We start from the raw sequence: 20,539 nt of genomic DNA on the forward strand, positions 1-20,539 counted from the left end.
TTGAGAATATTGCATTGTTATTCAGAAAACCTTTTCAGAGTCGAACCAATCCACCAATACAAGTTAAATTAGACTTATTTAAAGTTCGACATTTTATTTATATACAATCATACCAATAAAAATTCATTTATTTCTTGAGTTCCAGCTTTTTACTAATTGTTCGTGCACTTTGCCTGTTTCTGGGAGATAATGCTTTTAAGGTTTAACAGAATTTATTTTACGGAATTCCGTGAAATAATTTTTGTATGGTGCGTAATCAGTCTTGTCCAGCTTATTGATACATAATTCCTACACGTTGTGTTACAGCTATAGCCGAAGTGGGTAATGTTGAAAGCGGCTTTGCTATGCATGTTAAAATAGGCACGGGAATGTTAATATTTAATTTTATAGAGGAAGACATCCGTTCAATATTAATCAAACACATCCACATTCAAGCAAATTTCCGTAAACAACATAACCTAGTGGAAATGCTCATGAAGGGAGCGAGAGAGAACACGAACTCGACGTGAATGACGTAGAGGGTGAAGCGCGGCACCGCTTGCTGACGCAGTTTTAACGCGACGCGCCTGCTTATTCTCGTCTTCAGGAGAGTTTTAACAGCTCTGCCGTACTACACACGATAACTCATAGTTAAATTATTGTTGATGTGGTACACTAGCAACAATGTCATGTTGTGATTTTTGTCATGTTAGCTACCATTAGTGTTCGGTTGTATTCATTATTTTGTAATTATTTGAGCAAAAAAAGCATATATATTTATATATGTAAAAACACATCAGAAGAGTATAGAGGATTGGTAGTCCTTTAGAATATGAGTTATGGGTACGGAAACAGACGAGGCCGAGGTGGCGGTCGAGGTGGCTTTAATGATGGCAACCGGTGGGACAGAGGAGGCAGTTCGAATACCAGTGACTCTTGGGATGAGCAAGCAAGTAGTGGAGGAGGAGGAGGAGGTGGTGGTGGTCGCGGACGCGGACGGCATCCCGCACATCTGAAAGGAAAAGAAATTGGTTTATGGTACGCTAAAAGAGGGGGAGCGAAAAGAAAAGAAGAAGAGAGAAAATCGGTAAGTTCAGATATTTTCTGTTGACAGTATCATCGCCAGGAGATGGACGTGCTACTTTATGATTCCGTTAATTGGATTAGCTCACAAACCCACCAATTATGTGGAATGTACAGTATATTGTGAATTTGCTGTCATCAGTCTACCCATTACACATCATACTTGGTCTGTTTCTCTGTGTCGCATGGGCCAGAACTTATCCTGGCATCACTGGTGAAAAAAGGTGCCAATCCATCATAGGACACATGCAATACACACCCACATTTGCTCATACAGTAACAGTGAGTGTTCACCAGCTAACATTCATAACATTATTATAATGGAGGATAATACCCAGTGAAAACACACATAGGCACAGGGAGAATATGTGTCTTATTTGAAGAATAACATTGGGGAATCAGCCTTACAGAGTTCTGAGTCCTAGGTGTGATTCCAGTGCCTGGTTGAAGTATATGTGGAGTATTCACATTCTTTTGGGGTTTTTCTGCTGGTACTCCAGTTTTCCTTCCACATTGCAAAGACACCTGTGTTAGGTTAATTTGCAAATGTAAATATGTACCGTGTGTGAGAGAGAGTGAGCAGGTGATGCAACAGACTGGCACACTGTCCATGGTTGTTTTTTTTCTTTTGTCCAGCTCTGTGTGCATAGAGTTGGATCCCCAAATGATTCTGAATTGAACTAAGAGAGTTTGAGCTTGAGAATGTTCACGTATTAAATGTAGTAAACAAATACGTGAACACTGACATGTTTAATACAGTTAAGGGTTGCAGGAAGCCAGGAGCATAAACTTGTCAGTATGAGGCATTGGCAAGGATCACAAGAAACATATCCATTTCAAAGTCACTAGTTATTTTGTTTTAACAACAGGAAAATTTATGGAAAAAAACAAAGTGAATATGGAGACATTACACAGAGTTTTTTGAAGCATTAGCAATAATTGGTGTTGTCTGCTTTAATGGAAGACAAGTTCCATTAATTGCAGTCATTTTAAAGTAATCACAATGTAAATCACTCAATGCAATAAAACTAAAACTCACTCAATGCAATAAAACTAAAACTGTTATTTTAATACCAATCCAAAATTATCATCTCGGCTGTACAAACAAAAGTTTGTGACTGTATCAGAAATGTATTATATGGACAGACTTGTATGTAAACACTTTTGTGTTTTTTAACTAGAGGGCTGTAGTGCAGATGGATGAATCCAGAGAACAGCATATTACAAACCTTCTTAGTTCCGTTCAATCAAAAAAAGTGGAGAAAGAGCTGCCTTGTTCATCCAGGCCTTCAGCTTCAACAGGAGGCCAAAGGTAAGAACCTTTTTTTAAAGTTGTTACTTTATATAAATAGTTTGTGAATTATGGTAATTAAGTAATATTTTACATTACAGTTTAGTTGGTTGATGTTTCTTTAAGGTGTTTTACTAGTTTTTTAGTCAGAATTGAAGCATGTTCTTTTGTGAATCTTTTAAATTTTTATTGGAGTTTCTGTTTTTTCCAAGAAGTATTTGAAGAATTGATGTCCTATTTGACTTTATTGAATTCTAAATAAAAATAGTAATAATACAGGGTTAATGAAAAGCACTTGGGAGATTTCAGTGTTAAACGTATCAAAGAATAATTTGCATTTTATTGAATTAAAAAATGCAGATTTTTATTCTTGCCTTTTGAGCCAGTGTTGCACTGGCAGATTATTGATTTGCTTCCATTGTTTTCGCAGTGGTGTTCAGATAACATCAACTCTTGGTGAGGTATGGTTTCATTAACAAAAAGCTGAATGTTTGATTTGGTGTCTTTGTGCTAAGAATTTTACAAAAAGTTTCCAAATTATTATATTGGAACAGTTAAACCAATATCAAACATTTTGTTTCATTAGCTAAACAGAGCATTTTGTAAAAATGTATACAGAGTGGCTTAGCTAAAGAATGTGAGTGCTTTTAAGCAAACAGTAAAAATGAAAAATAGATGATGGAAAAAACTCTTCTCTAAAATGATTTATGTCAATGGGAATGAGCAGACAATACAGATTCAAACTATTCTCCTCCAGCATATTGTGATATACAAAACAATTTATAATTATTAATTATAATTGTTATTGAAGGGAGTTAGATTCTCTCCTACCTATCCACTAATATTGTGATTTAATCCTACCTACTATGCTTGCAGAGTCAATAATCATGATGACAGTATGAAATTACAGTTTTTCCAAGAAGGACAAGTTATCGATAGTTTTAAATTCCATAAATATTTCTCAGTTACATGTTCAAAGTTGTTTATTGTGTAAAATTTTCACAAAGCTAAACAAAATCAGAATGAGTATTAACAAGAAAATATAGTTTCTTGTAGAATGCGGTGTTGCTAAATTTAAACTAGATCATAAATACACAAGAAATTAGTTTTACTATCAACAAATTTTACATTGCAATTTAGTTGGTTGGCTCTTCTTTGAGGGTGGTGCAGTGGTAGCGCTGCTGCCTCGCAGTAAGGAGACCTGGGTTCACTTCCCGGGTCCTCCCTGCGTGGAGTTTGCATGTTCACCCCACGTCTGTGTGGGTTTCCTCCAGGTGTTCCGGTTTCCGCCCACAGTCCAATGACATGCAGGTTAGGTGCATTGGTGAGCCTAAATTGTCCCTTGTGTGTGTGTGTGTGTGCTGGCACCCTGCCCAGGGTTTGTTCCTGCCTTGCGCCCTGTGTTGGCTGGGATTGGCTCCAACAGACCCCTGTGACCCTGTGTTAGGACATAGCGGGTTGGAAAATGACTAATGGACTGACTAACTGGTTCTTCTTTGAGATGTCAATCAGAATTGCATTCTTTTGTGTTTTTTTTATGGAATTTTATTTTTTGCCCAAAATAAAGAATATTACTGAAGCTGCATAAGAATTCATTTTTATTGTGTACATACAGTACAGGCCGAAAGTTTGGACACACCTCCTCATTCAATGTGTTTTATTTATTTTCATGACCATTTACATTGGTAGATTCTCACTGAAGGCATCAAAACTATGAATGAACACATGTGGAGTTATGTACTTAACAAAAAAAGGTGAAATAACTGAAAACATGTTTTATATTCTAGTTTCTTCAAAATAGCCACCCTTTGCTCTGATTACTCCTTTGCACACTCTTGGCATTCTCTCGATGAGCTTCAACAGGTAGTCACCTCAGGTGAATATAAAACATGTTTTCAGTTATTTCACCTTTTTTTGTTAAGTACATAACTCTACATGTGTTCATTCATAGTTTTGATGCCTTCAGTGAGAATCTACCAATGTAAATGGTCATGAAAATAAAGAAAACACATTGAAATGAGCAGGTGTGTCCAAACTTTTCGCCTGTACTGTATATAGGAAGCATTTTCAGTAGTAGGCAAATAAGCCAGTAATATTAATTATTAGCGTGGTTTCAATACAATATACCTTGTTCATATATGCACTGGTCTTTCATATGTTCTTTTTTATAAAGCAGTCATTTTTCCTTTCACAATATAGATTAATTCATTCTGCCAGTCCTGAGGTGAAGAACTGTACACAACAAGATGATAAGCAAGATTTAGAGTATTTGTTTCAAGATATTATTCAAAATTCAACTCTTGATCAAGAATTTAAAAATGATCTTCAGAAAAAAAAATCAGATTATCAGTATTTGGATATGAAGGTAAGGCTGTTCTGTAGTTTTCATTTAAACTGCAGTTTTAATTTATGGTAAGTTGCCAAGCAACTGTTTTTATTGTAACTATGATATGTTATGATTAATCTAATAATTTGGTAATTAAATACAACAGTTTCTGTTTTTCTTACCTGTATTTCTAAAAATGCAGTTAATACTAGATTTGTTTTTTAATGTAGAAAGTATTTCATATAAAAGCAAAAACTTGATGAATGACATAATGTGATTACTTTTTTAGGGTGCTGGTTTTGTTTATTTCATTTTGTTTTGAAATTTGCATTGTTTGTACATGTATAAGGACTTGCTTTAAACTTCTTAGAAAAATTGTTGAGTGTTCTCTCTTATTTACTGTTCAATAATTGTACTGTATAGTTTAGCTGTATTCTAGTAATAATTAAGAAAACATGACTACATATTTCAGTGATGCCTTTTTAACAAAGTAAAAATGTTTTTTCACTTTAGGTTTTAATAGGTTCCTGTAATGAATCTTTAGATGTAAACAGGTAATATTTTATCATATGAATAATTAGGTCAGATATTTAAAAAGTAAATTACTATAAAGTAATCAGTTGTCTGTCCCTTGAGTTTGATGTTTACAGATGTATACAGATAACTAATTTGTAATTGTTATGTCTTAACAATTTATTTATCATGAGGCTAGATGCTATTCAGAATTGTGTTATTCTCTTACAGAGATTCAGGGAGAAGCTACCATCTTATGAAATGAGAAAGGTAAAGTATTTGATATTTTTAAATTTGCAAACAGCTTGAAGCAATTATTTTTATATTTATTTTATTTATTTAGCCCAAAACTGACCCAGGGTCTACATGTCACAAGGTTTATGCACTACGCTGCCGTATTGCACTATGTAGAAATTTTTGATTAGTACACTTTAGTATAGTCACATTTTAGTCTAATTTTACATTTACTTCTTTGTTTATTGTGTTAGCATAGTTGAAAGAGCAATCAAGAAGACATTAAATTCTCCATGCAAGACCTGTTAATATACATTCTAAATGACCTGACTGGTGCAAATGGTGTGTTGTGGTGATTCTTGACAATTATTACCATAATATATCTTTATTACTATCCCTGTGTGATTTTGAATAGTAAATGGTAGAAAAGGATTATGATGAGTACAGAAAGTAACTAACATATGGTTTGTTTTGTTGTCATGTAAGATTGTGCACTTCATATTTGACATTCAACAACTGGGTTTTTTATGGCCAGTTATGATCACAATTTTATTTTTAAAGCAGATCAGCACTTCTGAATCAACTAAACAATTTCAGGACACGACCCATCATCAATTAATGTGAATAATTAATTTGTGAGCCTTTAAATCTTTCAAAAAATAATGTACAAAGTCTGACCAATATGTTGTGAAACTGTACAGTATATTTAAGTAAGATGATTTTGGCATTTGCAAAATTAATGAGTATTGCATACTTAAAACTGAACAATATAACACTGACTTTGAACGTTTGCAGTTTTCTGTTCAGTTTATGTATTTAAATTGGAATATCCAGTCATACATATACTAGATAAAGCTGAAATATGAATGAGACAGCTACTGTACAATTTGTAGTTTGTTGAAGACCTTAATTTTCATTTGGTAGTACCTGCATTATATGTTTTATTCCAAAAATTTTCTTTCCTGTAATATTTAAAAAATGAACAACCATAATTTATTAAAAATGTGGACAGAGCATTTTATGTCTCAATTTATGCAGCCATGCAGATATTAATGTTTGCCAGCACTCTTGTAATACAAATAATTAAAAATATGGTCTCAGACTTTTTTTTTTCTCTTAAGAGAGAGGAAAATGTTCCTTGCATCATCTGAAGGTTGTTAGAAGCTGTGCATTTTGTTGTACACATGTCAACATGTATAAAACTATACAAAATCTTAGGAAGAAGCACATAAGTATTAGTCCTCAGTGTAATTGTGATATGTTAAAATATTTTGTTGCTATATGGTATTGATTTTCATTCCTCCACCGCTAGTGTTGTCGTAATTTTGAGTCACAGTACAACAGCTGTTGATGGTAGGTATGCTTAACATGTGCCAAGTTCTTTAATTGCAATATGGGTGTTCCTTGGGAACATGGTATGAATTCAGGAGCAGGATGGCAGATATCTTATTTCTTGGCTGCAGCATGAGCACAGCCTCTTTTGTAGCCTGCTCTGACTGACTTTGCCTTTAGAGATAATTCTTGTTTTAGTTAAGGAACCAGCAGCATTATTATTTGATTTGTGATAATTATATTATGGACATCAAGTGATCATAATTATACTAAGTAAATAAATATTACATCTGTTGGAGGATTAGTAATAACATTTTTATTTGCTTTGGTAGAATTTTGTGCCAAAATAACTAAGTCTCTTGCTCTTTTATTAAAATATCTTAGATTTTTTTGGATGAGAAAAATTACATGTTCCTCGATTTAACCAGATTTAATCTGAAGTTAAAAATAGTATTGTTTTTTATAACAATCTGTACAGAATGTGAGAGTAAGGTTTTTGTTAGCAAAACATAAACTTTGCAAAGCCCAGTTAACTTCTTTTTGTGGCAGCAACTCAAGCGTGCAAATAATTAATACTAGCAAAATACCCGCACTTCGCAGTGGAGAAGTAGTGTATTAAAGAAGTTATGAAAAAGAAAAGGAAACATTTTAAAAATAACATAACATGATTGTCAAAATAATTGTTTTGTCATTGTTATGAGTGTTGCGGTCATCAAGGATTTAAGTTATCATTATTTCTTTCAATCAGGTTCGTATTTGGAGGACTTGTTGTGTTAAAGTTATATTCTGTGTTTGTCAACCATTGTAAAGGTAACAGGTTTCTTTAATCGAAGTTTTTACTGCCCAAACCGCTACTCGTGAATCTAAGATGTTTAACAGGCATTCCCGGTAATAACTTGTGGATTTGCCTGCGAATATTTAGCGGAAGCTTGTCTATGAACTTGTGGAATTGCCTGCGAGTATTTAGCGGCAGCGTCTCTATTAACTTGTGCATTTTTCTGCGAGTATTTAGCTGCAGCGTCACGAAGTTGTTTCCGTCTAGCTGTATCAGAAAATGTACCACGACGTCTGACGCCTCCTTTTTACTGGTTTGTCACAGCTTGAATTGCTGCTGTCATAATCGGTTTGAGTTTCATGGTTTGTTTCAATTATGTTAGTATTTGCAGGACTTGTGTTGAAGTGACATTCGGCATCTGTCAAGCGTTGTAAGCATTCAACCGGCTTCATCAATAACTTCACATCCAGCTTTTGAGAGTTTAAACATTCATAAACATCAAAATGTCCACTACTGAAATCGTCACCTGTGAATCTAAGATGTTTAAGAGGCATTGGCGGTTGTCCAAAGGTGTAAAATATTTGGCTATTTTGGTACACTTGAAAGCAACAACCGAACAATTCTGCAGCAGCCATCAACTCACATGCGGAACCATAGGTGAAGGGCTTAAGCATTTCACTCTTTTATAGTGCTCCTGTGTAGTATAATTATAATTATAATAATTATAATTATAATACCTGTACCGTCATCAGTCCACACCTTGAACCTGTCCCAGTCATTCAATACATAAGACACAATGTTCCTCTGGATATCAAGAGTGAGCCTGATCTGGCTGTGCAATATGTAACAAAGAGAATGGAAAAGGCAGGTGTCATCTATGTACATGGAAACCACTCGGTGAGTGACAGTTTGATCGATGGTGATCACCTCGATAGACATGTTAATAGGGGTATGGTTGGAATGATAAAGGAAATGGGTACCTGAACAATGTAAAGGAAGTGCAAAATACCTACACAATAACTATAATCGTAATAAACGAACAATAAAACAGCGGAGAAGCCGTGGACTAAATAAAAAGGCTGTAGTTATCAGCAGGGAGACGTGAATGCCATGGCGAAGCAAGGAAGGGAATGTAGAGACCGGAGCGAGGGACGGCCTTATATAGGCAGGTAGCCAACAACGTGGGAGGAGTTGGGATGGAGGACCCAACGCCGCCTCACACGGTGACCGAGCTGCAGGCTATAGACATATATATACTGTACGTAAGTAGGATTCAGTTAGCGCTGGGAACCTGCATACCAAATTTCTTGAAGATGGGCCCATAAGTAACAAAGACCATTGGAAAGTTCAATATGGTGGCCGACAGTGGCGTCATACCACCGAAATAAGTACATACATTGGTTTCGGTTAGCGCAGGGAAGCTGCCTACCAAATTTCATGAAGATGGGGTCAGCCTTCTACCTACACGGGAAGTTGGAGAATTAGTGACGCTGGAAAGTTCAGTATGGCGGCCGACAGTGGTGTCATACCACCAAAATAAGTACATACATCAGGGAAGCCGCCTACCAAATTTTGTGAAGATGGGGCCATAAATAAGAATGTTCAACATGGCGGACGTTGTCGACCGTTATGACCATTACGTGTAGAATTTCGAAATGAAACCTGCTTAATGTTTGTAAGTAAGCTGTAAGGAATAAGCCTGCCAAATTTCAGCCTTCTACCTACATGGGAAGTTGGAGAATTAGTGAGTGAGTCAGTCAGTCAGTTAGTCAGTGAGGGCTTTGCCTTTTATTAGTATAGATACACATATTATGAACAACATATGCATAATTATTTAATAATATGTTTTATTGCACTTCTTTGTAAAAGAAATCATGCATAAATTTTAATCTTCCTTTTTCAAAGCTGGATTATGATTTCACTTGTTAGATGTAAACTTGTCCTTGAAGGTAAAATATAAAGTTCTCCATGAGACATAAATGAAAAAAAATAATAAGATCTTACCCAACATATGCAAAGGCTTTCTTTGGTTTTGCAAAGGAAGGAATTGATGTGATTTATCTAATCTACAGAAGGAAATGTTGAACACTAAAGTAATGGTAGTCCAGGTGAGGCAGATTTTAGAGCAAGTTTCAAATACCTGTGCAGCTCAAATCCTAGACATATGTACCTGTTCCAGTGCTACCTTACGTAGACCTCAGTACTTCCAACCTCTCTTTTCCTTGCTGATGTTAGTTATCAAGTGTTTCTTTAGATATTTGCGACTTGTAGTCTCTGTGAAGGTTTGTTGTACCAATGGTTAGTTACTGAAGCATTGTGGAGCACAGTGTTTCTGGCTAAAGTTCAGCAGTGTAATTATACCGATACAGTTTTAGTACTTAATAAACATGCATTGTGGAAATTACATTTTTACTAATGGCAGTGGACTTAACATTCATTTTGTTTAATAGTGCAAGTTATTTCTGGAGACCAAAGGCAAAGAAAAGTGGGCTTTTTATGCATTGTATGATATGTTCATATTCTCTCCTTTTAAAATATTTTCTTTATTATTTTTATTATCTATACTAATAAAAGGCAAAGCCCTCACTCACTCACTCACTCACTCACTAACTCACTCACTGACTCATCACTAATTCTCCAACTTCCCGTGTGGGTGGAAGGCTGAAATTTTGCAGGTTGATTCCTTACAGCTTCCTTACAAAAGTTGGGCAGGTTTTATATCGAAATTCTACGCGTAATGGTCATAACTGGAAGCAGTTTTTCTCCATTTACTGTAATGGAGATGAGCTTCAACGCCGTGGGGGCGGAGTTTCGTGTGACATCATCACGCCTCCCACGTAATCACGCAGTACATAGAACACCGGGAAGACCTCAAAAGAGCGCTCAAGAAAACATGCATTATATAATTGAGAAGGCAGCGAAACCATAAGAAGTGAATTCTGCTACTTCGGAAACAAAGCACGATGTAAACCTACACTTTAAATTAAGTTCATAGACAGGCTGCCGCTGGCGTTTGTAATTTAGTGCCTGCCCATAGAAGGCCGTCCGTCAGCGGCAATCCAATAGCAAACTGCCACGGGTAAATATTCACGGGTGAAGGACTGTGCTTATGGAGAGGAAGATGAGATGGTCAGGGTGGTGTTTGACACAAACTCAGCGAAACTGCGAGAGAAAGTTTTAAGTGCCAGGACTAAGGTAACATTAAATAAAGCTATGGACATAGCACGAGATGGCACCAGCACAGCTGGGAACCTTCGATACAAGTACACCGAGCGGCTCACGTGAACTGGCGAGTGCACAGATAAAAGCAACAGTTCCAAAGAGCTGAACAAAACCGAATTACACAATTGAAAAAGCAGCAAAAAATATGAAGCGTCTGATAAGCATATTCATGAATGCAGCTACTGTGGAAACAAAGCACACGGTGGAAAAAGTCAATGTCCGCTAAAGGAAGACAATGTAAAAAAACCCGTGCATGCAGTGTGTCAGGTCTCAGATAAAGAAGAAGACGAGCTGTTTATTGATGCAGTAAGAAACGAATCTATGAATGAAACCTGTCATCTTTACAACGATTGACAAACACGGAATGTAACTTGAACACAACACATCCTACAAATACGAACCTGATTGAAAGAAATAATGATAATCAAATCCTTGATGACAGCAACACTCAGTAACACTCACAAAACAAATACTGTATATTGACAGTCATGTTACGTTATTTTTAAAATGTTCCCTTTTCTTTTCTAGCTTTTTAACACACTACTTCTCCTGCGATCGCGGGTATATATATATATGTATATATATATATATCCCGCTCTACATACTCGAATAATGGATACTTTATTCGCCATCAATGATTGTTTTGGTAAAGCCATACACAGTGTATTCATTAGATGAACGGTAAAAAGTAAAAGCGAGGGGAGGATGACTCATTGAGGCATGCAGGCTGTAGTCTTGCGTCAACTCTATCTTGCGCGATCACATTTGAAAAATATATCTTTTCAAGTTCTATTTAGTCCATATGTGTCAAACTCAAGGGCTGCGGGCCACATCCGGCCCGGCGTGTAATTATATCCGCCCCGAGATCATTTTATATACTGTATTATTGTTATTAAAGCCGGGTATATGGAGCGCTGGTAACACAATAAACTACAGATCCCATAATGCAGCGCTTCAGCTGCCTTGCCGAACACTTACTGCGTTAATCAAGTCTACCTTATGAAGCGGCAAGTTATTGCGAAGCTAGAGTTATTGCGCACTGAGTTTGCACGGCGCTTTGGTGACTTTGAAGAACAAAAAAAGTCCGTCTACATGCGGCTTGAACCTTGTGCATGTTTGGTAGCACATATCTGTGTGAGAAGCTCTTCTCAGTGATAAAGACTTAACAAAACAGCACACAGGAGTCGCCTTACTGATGAGCACCTGCAATCCATCCTGAGAATCTCCACAACACAGAACCTCACACCAAACAGAAACGAACTTGTGGCCAAAAAAAGATGCCAGGCGTCCAGCTCTAAAATGACATATGAGCAAAGACAACTGAATGATTTGATTTGTTATTGCACGTAAGAGCGGAGTCAACCGTTTTAACAAACAGCGTATTGCACTGATACGAAATAGCTGTGTGTGTATATATGTAGATATGTATGTATATGTATATATATGTTTATATATGTGTGTGGTTATGTATGTGTGTATATATATATATATATATATATATATATATATATATATATATATATATATATATATATATATATATATATATATATATATATATATATATATATATATATGTGTGTTTATGTGTGTGTGTATATATATATATATATATATATATATATATATATATGACAACAACACTCATCACTCACAACAGTGACAAAACAATTACATTGACAATCAGGTTACGTTATTTTCAAAATGTTTCCTTTTCTTTTCATTGCTTCTTTAACACACTACTTCTCCGCTGCGAAGCGGGTATTTTGCTAGTATATATATATATATATATATATATATATATACACACTGTGTGCACAATTATTAGACAAGTTGTATTTTTGAGGATTAATTTTAATATGGAACAAACACAGTGCTATCAGTCAATCCAAAATGTTAATAAACCTGAATGTTTCACAACGGAAATGTGAGTGTGAACATCATCAGGGGAATACATATGTGCACAATTATTAGGCAACTATTAGTGTGCAGATTTATTATGCAACTAAAGGAAAAATTAAAATTTTCCCATCTCACTTGTTTATTTTCATCTGTTATAGTGAGAATAATAAACAAACACCTCAAAATTTACAAATAAACATCTCTGACATTTAAAAAAAAATAAATCAATCAATCAATGACCAATATAGCCACCCTTCTTTCCAATAACAGTCATAAGCCTTTCCATTCATGGAGTCTTGTCAGTTTCTTGATCTGTTGACGATCAGCTTTTTGTGGAGCAGTGACTACAGCCTCCCAGACACTCTTCTGAGAGTTGTATTGTTTTTCTCCCCCGTAAATCTAGCGTTTAAGAAGTGCCCACAAGTTCTCGATAGGGTTTAGGTCAGATGAGGAAGGGGTTCCATGTCATTATTCCTTCATCTTTAAGGCCTTTACTGGCTGGCCACGCAGTGGAGAACTTCGATGCAAGTGATGGAGCATTGGCCTGCATAAAATCATGGTCTTTTTCCTGTATCACTGTTTGAAGAAAGTGTCTTCGAAAAACTGGCAGTAGGTTTGGGAGTTGATTTTGAGCTCATCTTCAATGCAAAAAGGTCCAATTAGCTCATCTTTAAAAATACCAGCTCATACCAGTACCCCACCTCCACGTTGGAGTGGAGCTCTGTGCCCATTACTGATCCACAGGTCCATCCATCTGGTCCATCAAGAGTCACTCTCATCTCATCGGTCCATAAAACCTTTGAAAAAATCTGTCTTCAGATATTTCTTGGCCCAGTTTTGACGTTTCAACTCATGTTTCTTGTTCAGTGGTGGTTGGGTTTCAGCCCTCCTTACCTTGGCCGTGTCTTTGAGCACTGAACACCTTGTACTTCTGGGCACTCCAGGTAGGTTGCAGCTCTGGAATATGAAAGTACTGGAGGATAATGGGTTCCTGGTAGCTTCACATTTGATTCTTCTCAAATCTTTGGCAGCTAATTTCGTCTTTTGTTCTCAACACGTTTCTTGCGACCCTGTTGACTATTTGCAACAAAATGTTTGATGGTTCTGTGATCACACACCAATATCTTAGCAATTCCAAAAGTGCTGCATCCCTCTGAAAGACTTTTTACAATTTTGACTTTTCAGAGTCAGTTAAATCTCGTTTTTGGCCCATTTTGCCTGAGGAAAACTAGCTGCCTAATAATTCTGCACACCTTGATATAGGGTGTTAATCTCCTTAGGCCGCACCCTCCCTCATTACACAAATACACATCACCTGACGTGCTTAAATCCAATAAGCATTCAAGTTAATACAGCTTGGAGTTGGAATATACGCATTAAAAATGATGATATGGTCAAAATACTCACTTGCCTAATAATTGTGCACACAGTATATATATATATATATATATATATATATATATATATATATATATATATATATATATATATATATATATATATATATATATATATATATATATATATATATATATAGAGTCTATGTAAGTCCACAATTCTTCTCTCCACAATACTCCTACCACCACACTGCCCTCCTCTCGTTGAGTTGCCTTCCTTCCTCCCAGCTCCAACTCACCTGGACAAGGGAGTGCAGTCCCTTTTATTGAGGACCCAGGATTATTTCCGGTGCCAGGGCGACTGCCTGATGGATGTACTTCCGGAACATATGGAAGTCCTATTGTAGAGAGCGCATCTCCCTGCAGCGCCCCCTTGTGGCACTCAAGGGATCCCAACAGGGCTGTATTAGTCGACTACACTTCCCAGCATGCCATGTTGGTTCCATACTGGGCAACGATATCCTAGGGGGGAATAAAGAGTCCCTAACGATGTGTTCTTCTGGTGGGCTGTTCGTCCATCTTCTCTGGCCATTACTTCTGGGTCTGGCTTCTTCCCCTCTCCTGGTTGTGATGCTCATCTGCCTCTTCAGAGCCTCCACTCCAGGAAAGGAACCATCCCCTCCTTTGGTGGGATGTCTATCCAACCCCTGTGGCATTTAAAGGTTGTATTGGATGTTTGAGACACAGCTGTATTTTTGAGGCATTCTTGGAAATCATGGGTCAAACAATTATCATGAAAACAGTTGAAAAATTTCAGGATCGAAATGCCATTAACTTGAATGTAAAACTTGAAGTGATAAGTATAGGTAAACAGATTTATAAAACAATATTTTTAAATTAAGAAAAAATATTTTGCTGTCCTATACATCTTGTTGTGTTACACTCATCACCTGCATGTCCTCTCTCACAACATCCGTATACCCAGCATCTCTCCTCTGCACTTATCCAAAAAAAACTGCAATCTTGCCTCTCTGACTTTGTCTCCAAACCATCCAACCTGAGCTGACCTTCTAATGTACTAATTTCTAATCATGTCCATCCTCGTCACACACAGTGCAAATGATGACCCAGTGACAACCCAATGATGACTAATGTTGTTAAACTATGCTCAATTTTCATGTTTTTTGGTGCTTTTTGAGCAGAAATGAGGGGCATCTTTTGGTGCTTTAGAACACTTACATTTGTTTCCATTTACATTCATTGTAATCATACAGTTGTATTTCAAATCATTCACATTACAACAAGGTCTTCAGAAGTAGATTAGCTTTGTAAAGCTGAAGCAGAAGCCTGTAGTTACTCATTTGTAATACAGAATTTTTCAAGATTAATTTGCTTAGAATTCTGATTATGTTCTTCTAAAAACACTTGTGAAAATAAAATCTTGGTACAGTATATTAAAACTTACATGTGGGTTTTAAAAGGCTATATTACTTTAGATTGCCAAGTCTTTTGTCATTGATGTCATAACTAACATTTAGTAAAAGTTATTTAGTAAAGTATACCTTTAAAAGAAAATGCTGACCCTGAGAACACTAAATAGTTATAATCGTGATGTTTACAAACTGATGCCAAGCTCCTGTAGTCACATTTTTGGGTACACCAGAGGATTAATGACTTTACTTTAACCGTAGCTTACGGAGAGTTTATTTTCTCTTATCATTTAGCAGAAGATTAATAAATACATTCTTTAATAATTTAAAAGCATTTTAGGAGTTTTAAATAATAACAACTTTTGCCTTTACATGGACATAGTGTGATAAATTTGCAGCATTGTTTTGAAAACGTATGAATAGGAAGATTGGGCAAATAAACACTGGTGCTTTGATAAATCCATGAGCAATAAAAAGGCAAGGCAAAAGTGTTTTTTAAAAGACACAGGAAAAGCTTAAGAATAGGAAAGGAACTAGATATTCAAAAAACAAGATACAAAGAATGTTACAATGAAATAATCGTCAAAGTATGTAGTTTACTTAAATGTACTGCTTAGTGATAATATGAACTTCTGATGAGCATTATTAAAAAAGATATCAGAAAGGGATTGACAATGTTTTTAATAGTTTCAACCAGTAAAGTGCATCCTTAAAGGATAGTACTGAATCGAAGGGAGAGATACGTCTTGCTTTTAATTAAAGTATCAATTTTACGACATGTTTTTGATTGTAGTCTTCTATTTTTAAGGTTGAGATGTAGGTTACAATTATCCCATATACCCTTGCCCATTCCTGAAACTGCACATTCAAATTAACAAAAGGTTTTGCAATAGTCACCTCAGTGCATCTGAGTATTGTCAAGTGTGGTGGGTGCTTTCGGTTCCTACTTTTGTTTAAATATATAGTTTTATTTAATCTAACGATGTTAAATTGCTTCTGTTTGGTACAGTATTTGATCTCTAAGGGAAGTTCATCTTTGTGAAAAGGTTGGTCATAGCTGTGGTGAGTACATATTTAAGAAGAAGGAGGAACACATGGTGATGTACAAGAGTGGAGGAAGATACACACAGATGGACTTTATCCTAAGCAGGAGGGTCAGTCTAAAGAAGTTTGGAGACTGCAAAGTGGGGGCAGGGGAAAGAGTAGTTAGGTAGCATACAATGGTGTTCAATAGGATGTCTTTGGAGATCAAGAAGAAGAGGAGGAGAGTGAGGGCAGAGCCAAGGATCAAATGGTGGAAATCAAAAAAGAAAGACTGTAAGTTGGAGTTCAGGAAGGATGCAAGACAGGAACTATGTGGCAATGAAGAGTTACCAGATAGCTGGAAGTTATGGAAACAGATGATACACTGTGGCGACGCCTAACTGAAGCAGCCAGAAGGAGAAGAAAATATACCTCCCATTATGTAATTTTCAAAAGCGTACAAATACTTGATAATATGTAATCTATTTTATGTTTTGTTTGTAATTTTTAATGTAATAATTTAAATTTTTGTATTGTCATAATTTTAACCTTAAATTTGTCAATATAGCTTACTATATAACTTATAAATTCTAAATATAGTTTCACTCATACAACTAGTTTGAAGCCTGTGATTTGGATCATTGTATACACTCTCAGAAACCTTGCCTAGTTTAATGATGGCTGTAATTTGTTTAATTTGCTTTTCTTGTAGGAAATTGTTCAGCTGATTAAGAACAATCAAGTTGTGGTAATTAGTGGAGAGACTGGGTGTGGGAAGACAACACAAGTTACTCAATTTATTCTTGATGACTACATTGAAAGAAATATGGGATCATTATGCAGAATAGTTTGCACACAGCCACGCAGAATAAGTGCTATTTCCGTAAGTCTTGCTTGAAGTTAAGTTTTACTATTTAGTAATATTTCATAGTTTTGCCTTATTTGTTGCAGAGGTAAGTTTCTGAATTAATCTTACTGTGGATATTGGTATGCTGCCTTCTTATCAGAATTTTTTTTGCTAGTTAACATTTTGATTAAAAGTTATATTTTCAGAGTAATTCAGTTAATTGTAATGTTTTCTTTTGTAAGATTAGATCATATTAAACCAAAAGAAAAATAAAAATGTATTTGAACTGAATAGTTCTGCATGATATTATAACTATAAAAACGTGCATTTTCTTTGTCAACAGGTTATTAATATTTTTCTTCTTAGGTTGCAGAAAGAGTAGCAGCAGAACGAGCAGAGTCATGTGGAGATGGGAATAGCTGTGGATATCAGATCCGACTTCAGTGGTGAGTCAATATATTAAAGTTAAGGCTATGGATAACAGTTTGAACCCTGTGCATACTTTGTTAAGGCATTTTCAAAGCTAAAATTTTACAAAGCTTTGAACAAAATTTCTTGGTTTAACTTTTTTGACTTCCCATTGATCTCCAAAAGGCCTTATAACTATGTTTACAAATGAAGTAACTATGTGAAACCAAGTGGCCTTTTATATGATTGTTGTATTAATGTAAAACTTTTTTTATTGATTTTAATTAAAAGCAAATAACAATTAATACTATTGAGTCAAACTTAACAAACCTAAATTCAACCCCCACTCGGAAGAAAGAGAAGAGAGATACTAGGGGTGGGCGGTATGACCAAAATTCTATATCACGGTATTTTTCTAAATTATCCAGGTTTCATGGTATTCAACAGTATTTTTTTTCCCCATGCATGAGTGGATGTTAACCACATTTTCCACTGCAATTACTGGCTAAGAATAACCTATTCCACTGTCAAGAGTATTGTACATTGTACAAAAAAAAAATTTTAATGTGCACACAAGTATTAATACAGTTTTGCATTGCCCCATAAAGTGATAGTTTTCAAGGGGGTGCCACTAATGAAGAAGGTATCACATTGCATGACAGATCCAGTCAAAACATAGAACCTTTTTATTGAACACATTTTGCAAAAACAAACTATAATTTTGACACATATTTTCAACCATACAAAGAGGCATTTAGACTTAGTAAAATATCCAGAAGTGCTTGTCAAAAATTGTATTGCACCGAATATGTCTTAGAAAAGGAAAAAATAGTAAATATTTTTTGTAAACCAACTACACTTTCTGTTAATGTTAACAATCTCTGTCCACTGACACGTTAAAGTGACTTTTTAAACAACTTCATCATCATTAAACTGCATAATATTTAAACTAATAAATAATAACAATAAAATAAATAATAGTATTATTACTGATAGTTGCACTATTACTTCAAGACTTCAAGCCCAGGTGCATTACACAGTATTTACCAAATTAAAATAAAATAAAACAAGTGCAACTTGGTGATGACATCTTTACCAACTGAACCATCATTTAGGCAAACTGCATTAATATGGACCTTGCTTCAAGCTAAGCTATACTGGGAAGAAAAAACAAACTATATGCGAGAACAAAGTCAACATTTCCACTTTATTCTCGTTTATGTTGAGATTAAAGTCGACATTTCCACTTTATTCTCATAGTTTACTTCATAATTAAAGTAGAATGTTGTAAACTAAACTTCTTCCTAAAATCAATGTTTAATCAATTACTTAATTTACCCTGTCATAAATTAATGCAGCACATTAAATGCTTTGTGTTACGTTCCCCGACCCAGTGGTTAATCACTACGCTTCTTAAACTGACTTCTTCTGCACTAAGAGAAGACAGCAATCATCATACAGAATCCATTCACTTCATGATATTCCTGCTTTCTGAAAATTTAGAATGCTAAGATAAATACTTGATATCATTTTCATGATGAAATGCATTAAAGCAGGTATTACACATGCACGGTAGTGAGGTGGTAGTGCTGCTCCCTCGCAGTAAGGGTTCCCCTGGTGTATGTTCAGTGTAGAGAACTTTATGGCAGGTGTGACGAGGGTCCAAAAAACTGGATGTATGAATAGCTATCGCACAGGTTTAACTTAAATATTGTGCAAATGTTGGGTTTCTGATCTGCTGGTCGGAGACACAAACACAGAATTCAATGCATGTTCTTCTGAGCGGGCTATCTTTATTGCATGCATGCTGTCTCTATCTGACGTACCAAAACCCCAGTTCCTTTTTCCTTCCTTCCTTCCTTCCTTTTTCTTTCACCACATAACCAATCACCACACGATAAACGTCTTTGTGAAATTAAAACTAGTTATAAACTTAGCCCACGGAGTGTTCAGAACTTTTAAAATATCTTCGTTATACATGTTTAATTATGCCATCCATTCAGAGTTGCGCCCATCTCTGAACGAGTCGCCAGCACATCGCAGGATGAATACAAGCAAAACATACACTAGCAGGGTCAATATAGCACAACAAAACCCCACAAAACCTACATGACTTTGAAAGGAAACTGAAGCACGCCTAGTAAACCCACCAGAAAAACATGCAAATGCAAGGCAGGCACGCCGCCGTGCCCCCATATGATTAATGCATGCTTTAATGCATTTCACCATGAAAATTATATTAAGTATTTATCTGAGCATTCTAAATGTTCAGAGAGCAGGAAGATCATGAAGTGAATGTATTCTGTGCGGCGATCGCTGTCGGCGCCTCCTCTTAGTGCAAGAAGAAGTCAGTTTAAGAATCACTTAACGCAAAGCATTTAATGTGCTATATAACTTATGACAGGGTCTGAGAAAATCTAGTAAATTAAATATTCATTTTACGATGAAGTTTAGTTTATGATGGTCTACTTTAATGACAAATTACGAGAATAAAGTCAACATGTCGTCACACTATTACACAGTACCCAGGTACATTACACTGTATTGAAAACAAGTACAACTTGGCTTGCAGTATTATCCAGTAGTATAGACACAGTATTTACACATCTGACCTTTTAAAACTAAAGTTATCTCCAGGCCACGGACGTGACTCCTTTTTTTCTGCAAAAGTTCTTCTGTTCATCATGTTCAACTTTACTTTTAGGTCAGTTTCGGAATGCTCTCTGTCCATTGTCACCGTGCGGTGCTACCGCCCACTATTTCGTGGTGTAGCAGTGAAAAAGAGCCCTAATGCAACAAATCAGTGTTTAGCGGTGTAGCAGTGAAAAAGGTCCCCA

At 35.8% G+C, this 20,539-nt stretch overlaps 1 protein-coding gene across 2 annotated transcripts in view; it reads left to right on the plus strand.

The window, feature by feature from the left end:
• The first annotated feature begins 557 nt into the window (after nt 1–557).
• dhx36 (DEAH (Asp-Glu-Ala-His) box polypeptide 36) overlaps nt 558–20,539 on the plus strand; it is a 108,038-nt gene continuing 88,056 nt past the window's right edge. The window contains exons 1-6 of one of the 2 annotated variants that reach the window (XM_039757518.1): nt 558–1,066; nt 2,244–2,374; nt 4,553–4,718; nt 5,424–5,462; nt 17,160–17,330; nt 17,661–17,740. In XM_039757518.1, the coding sequence (XP_039613452.1) occupies nt 812–1,066; nt 2,244–2,374; nt 4,553–4,718; nt 5,424–5,462; nt 17,160–17,330; nt 17,661–17,740 (842 nt within the window). In that variant the 5' untranslated portion in view covers nt 558–811. The remainder of the gene's footprint in view (nt 1,067–2,243; nt 2,375–4,552; nt 4,719–5,423; nt 5,463–17,159; nt 17,331–17,660; nt 17,741–20,539) is intronic. The other variant, XM_039757508.1, reaches the window with a different exon arrangement.

This window comes from Polypterus senegalus, chromosome 1, assembly GCF_016835505.1.
Source record: "Polypterus senegalus isolate Bchr_013 chromosome 1, ASM1683550v1, whole genome shotgun sequence".
NCBI classification, from domain to species: domain Eukaryota; kingdom Metazoa; phylum Chordata; class Cladistia; order Polypteriformes; family Polypteridae; genus Polypterus; species Polypterus senegalus.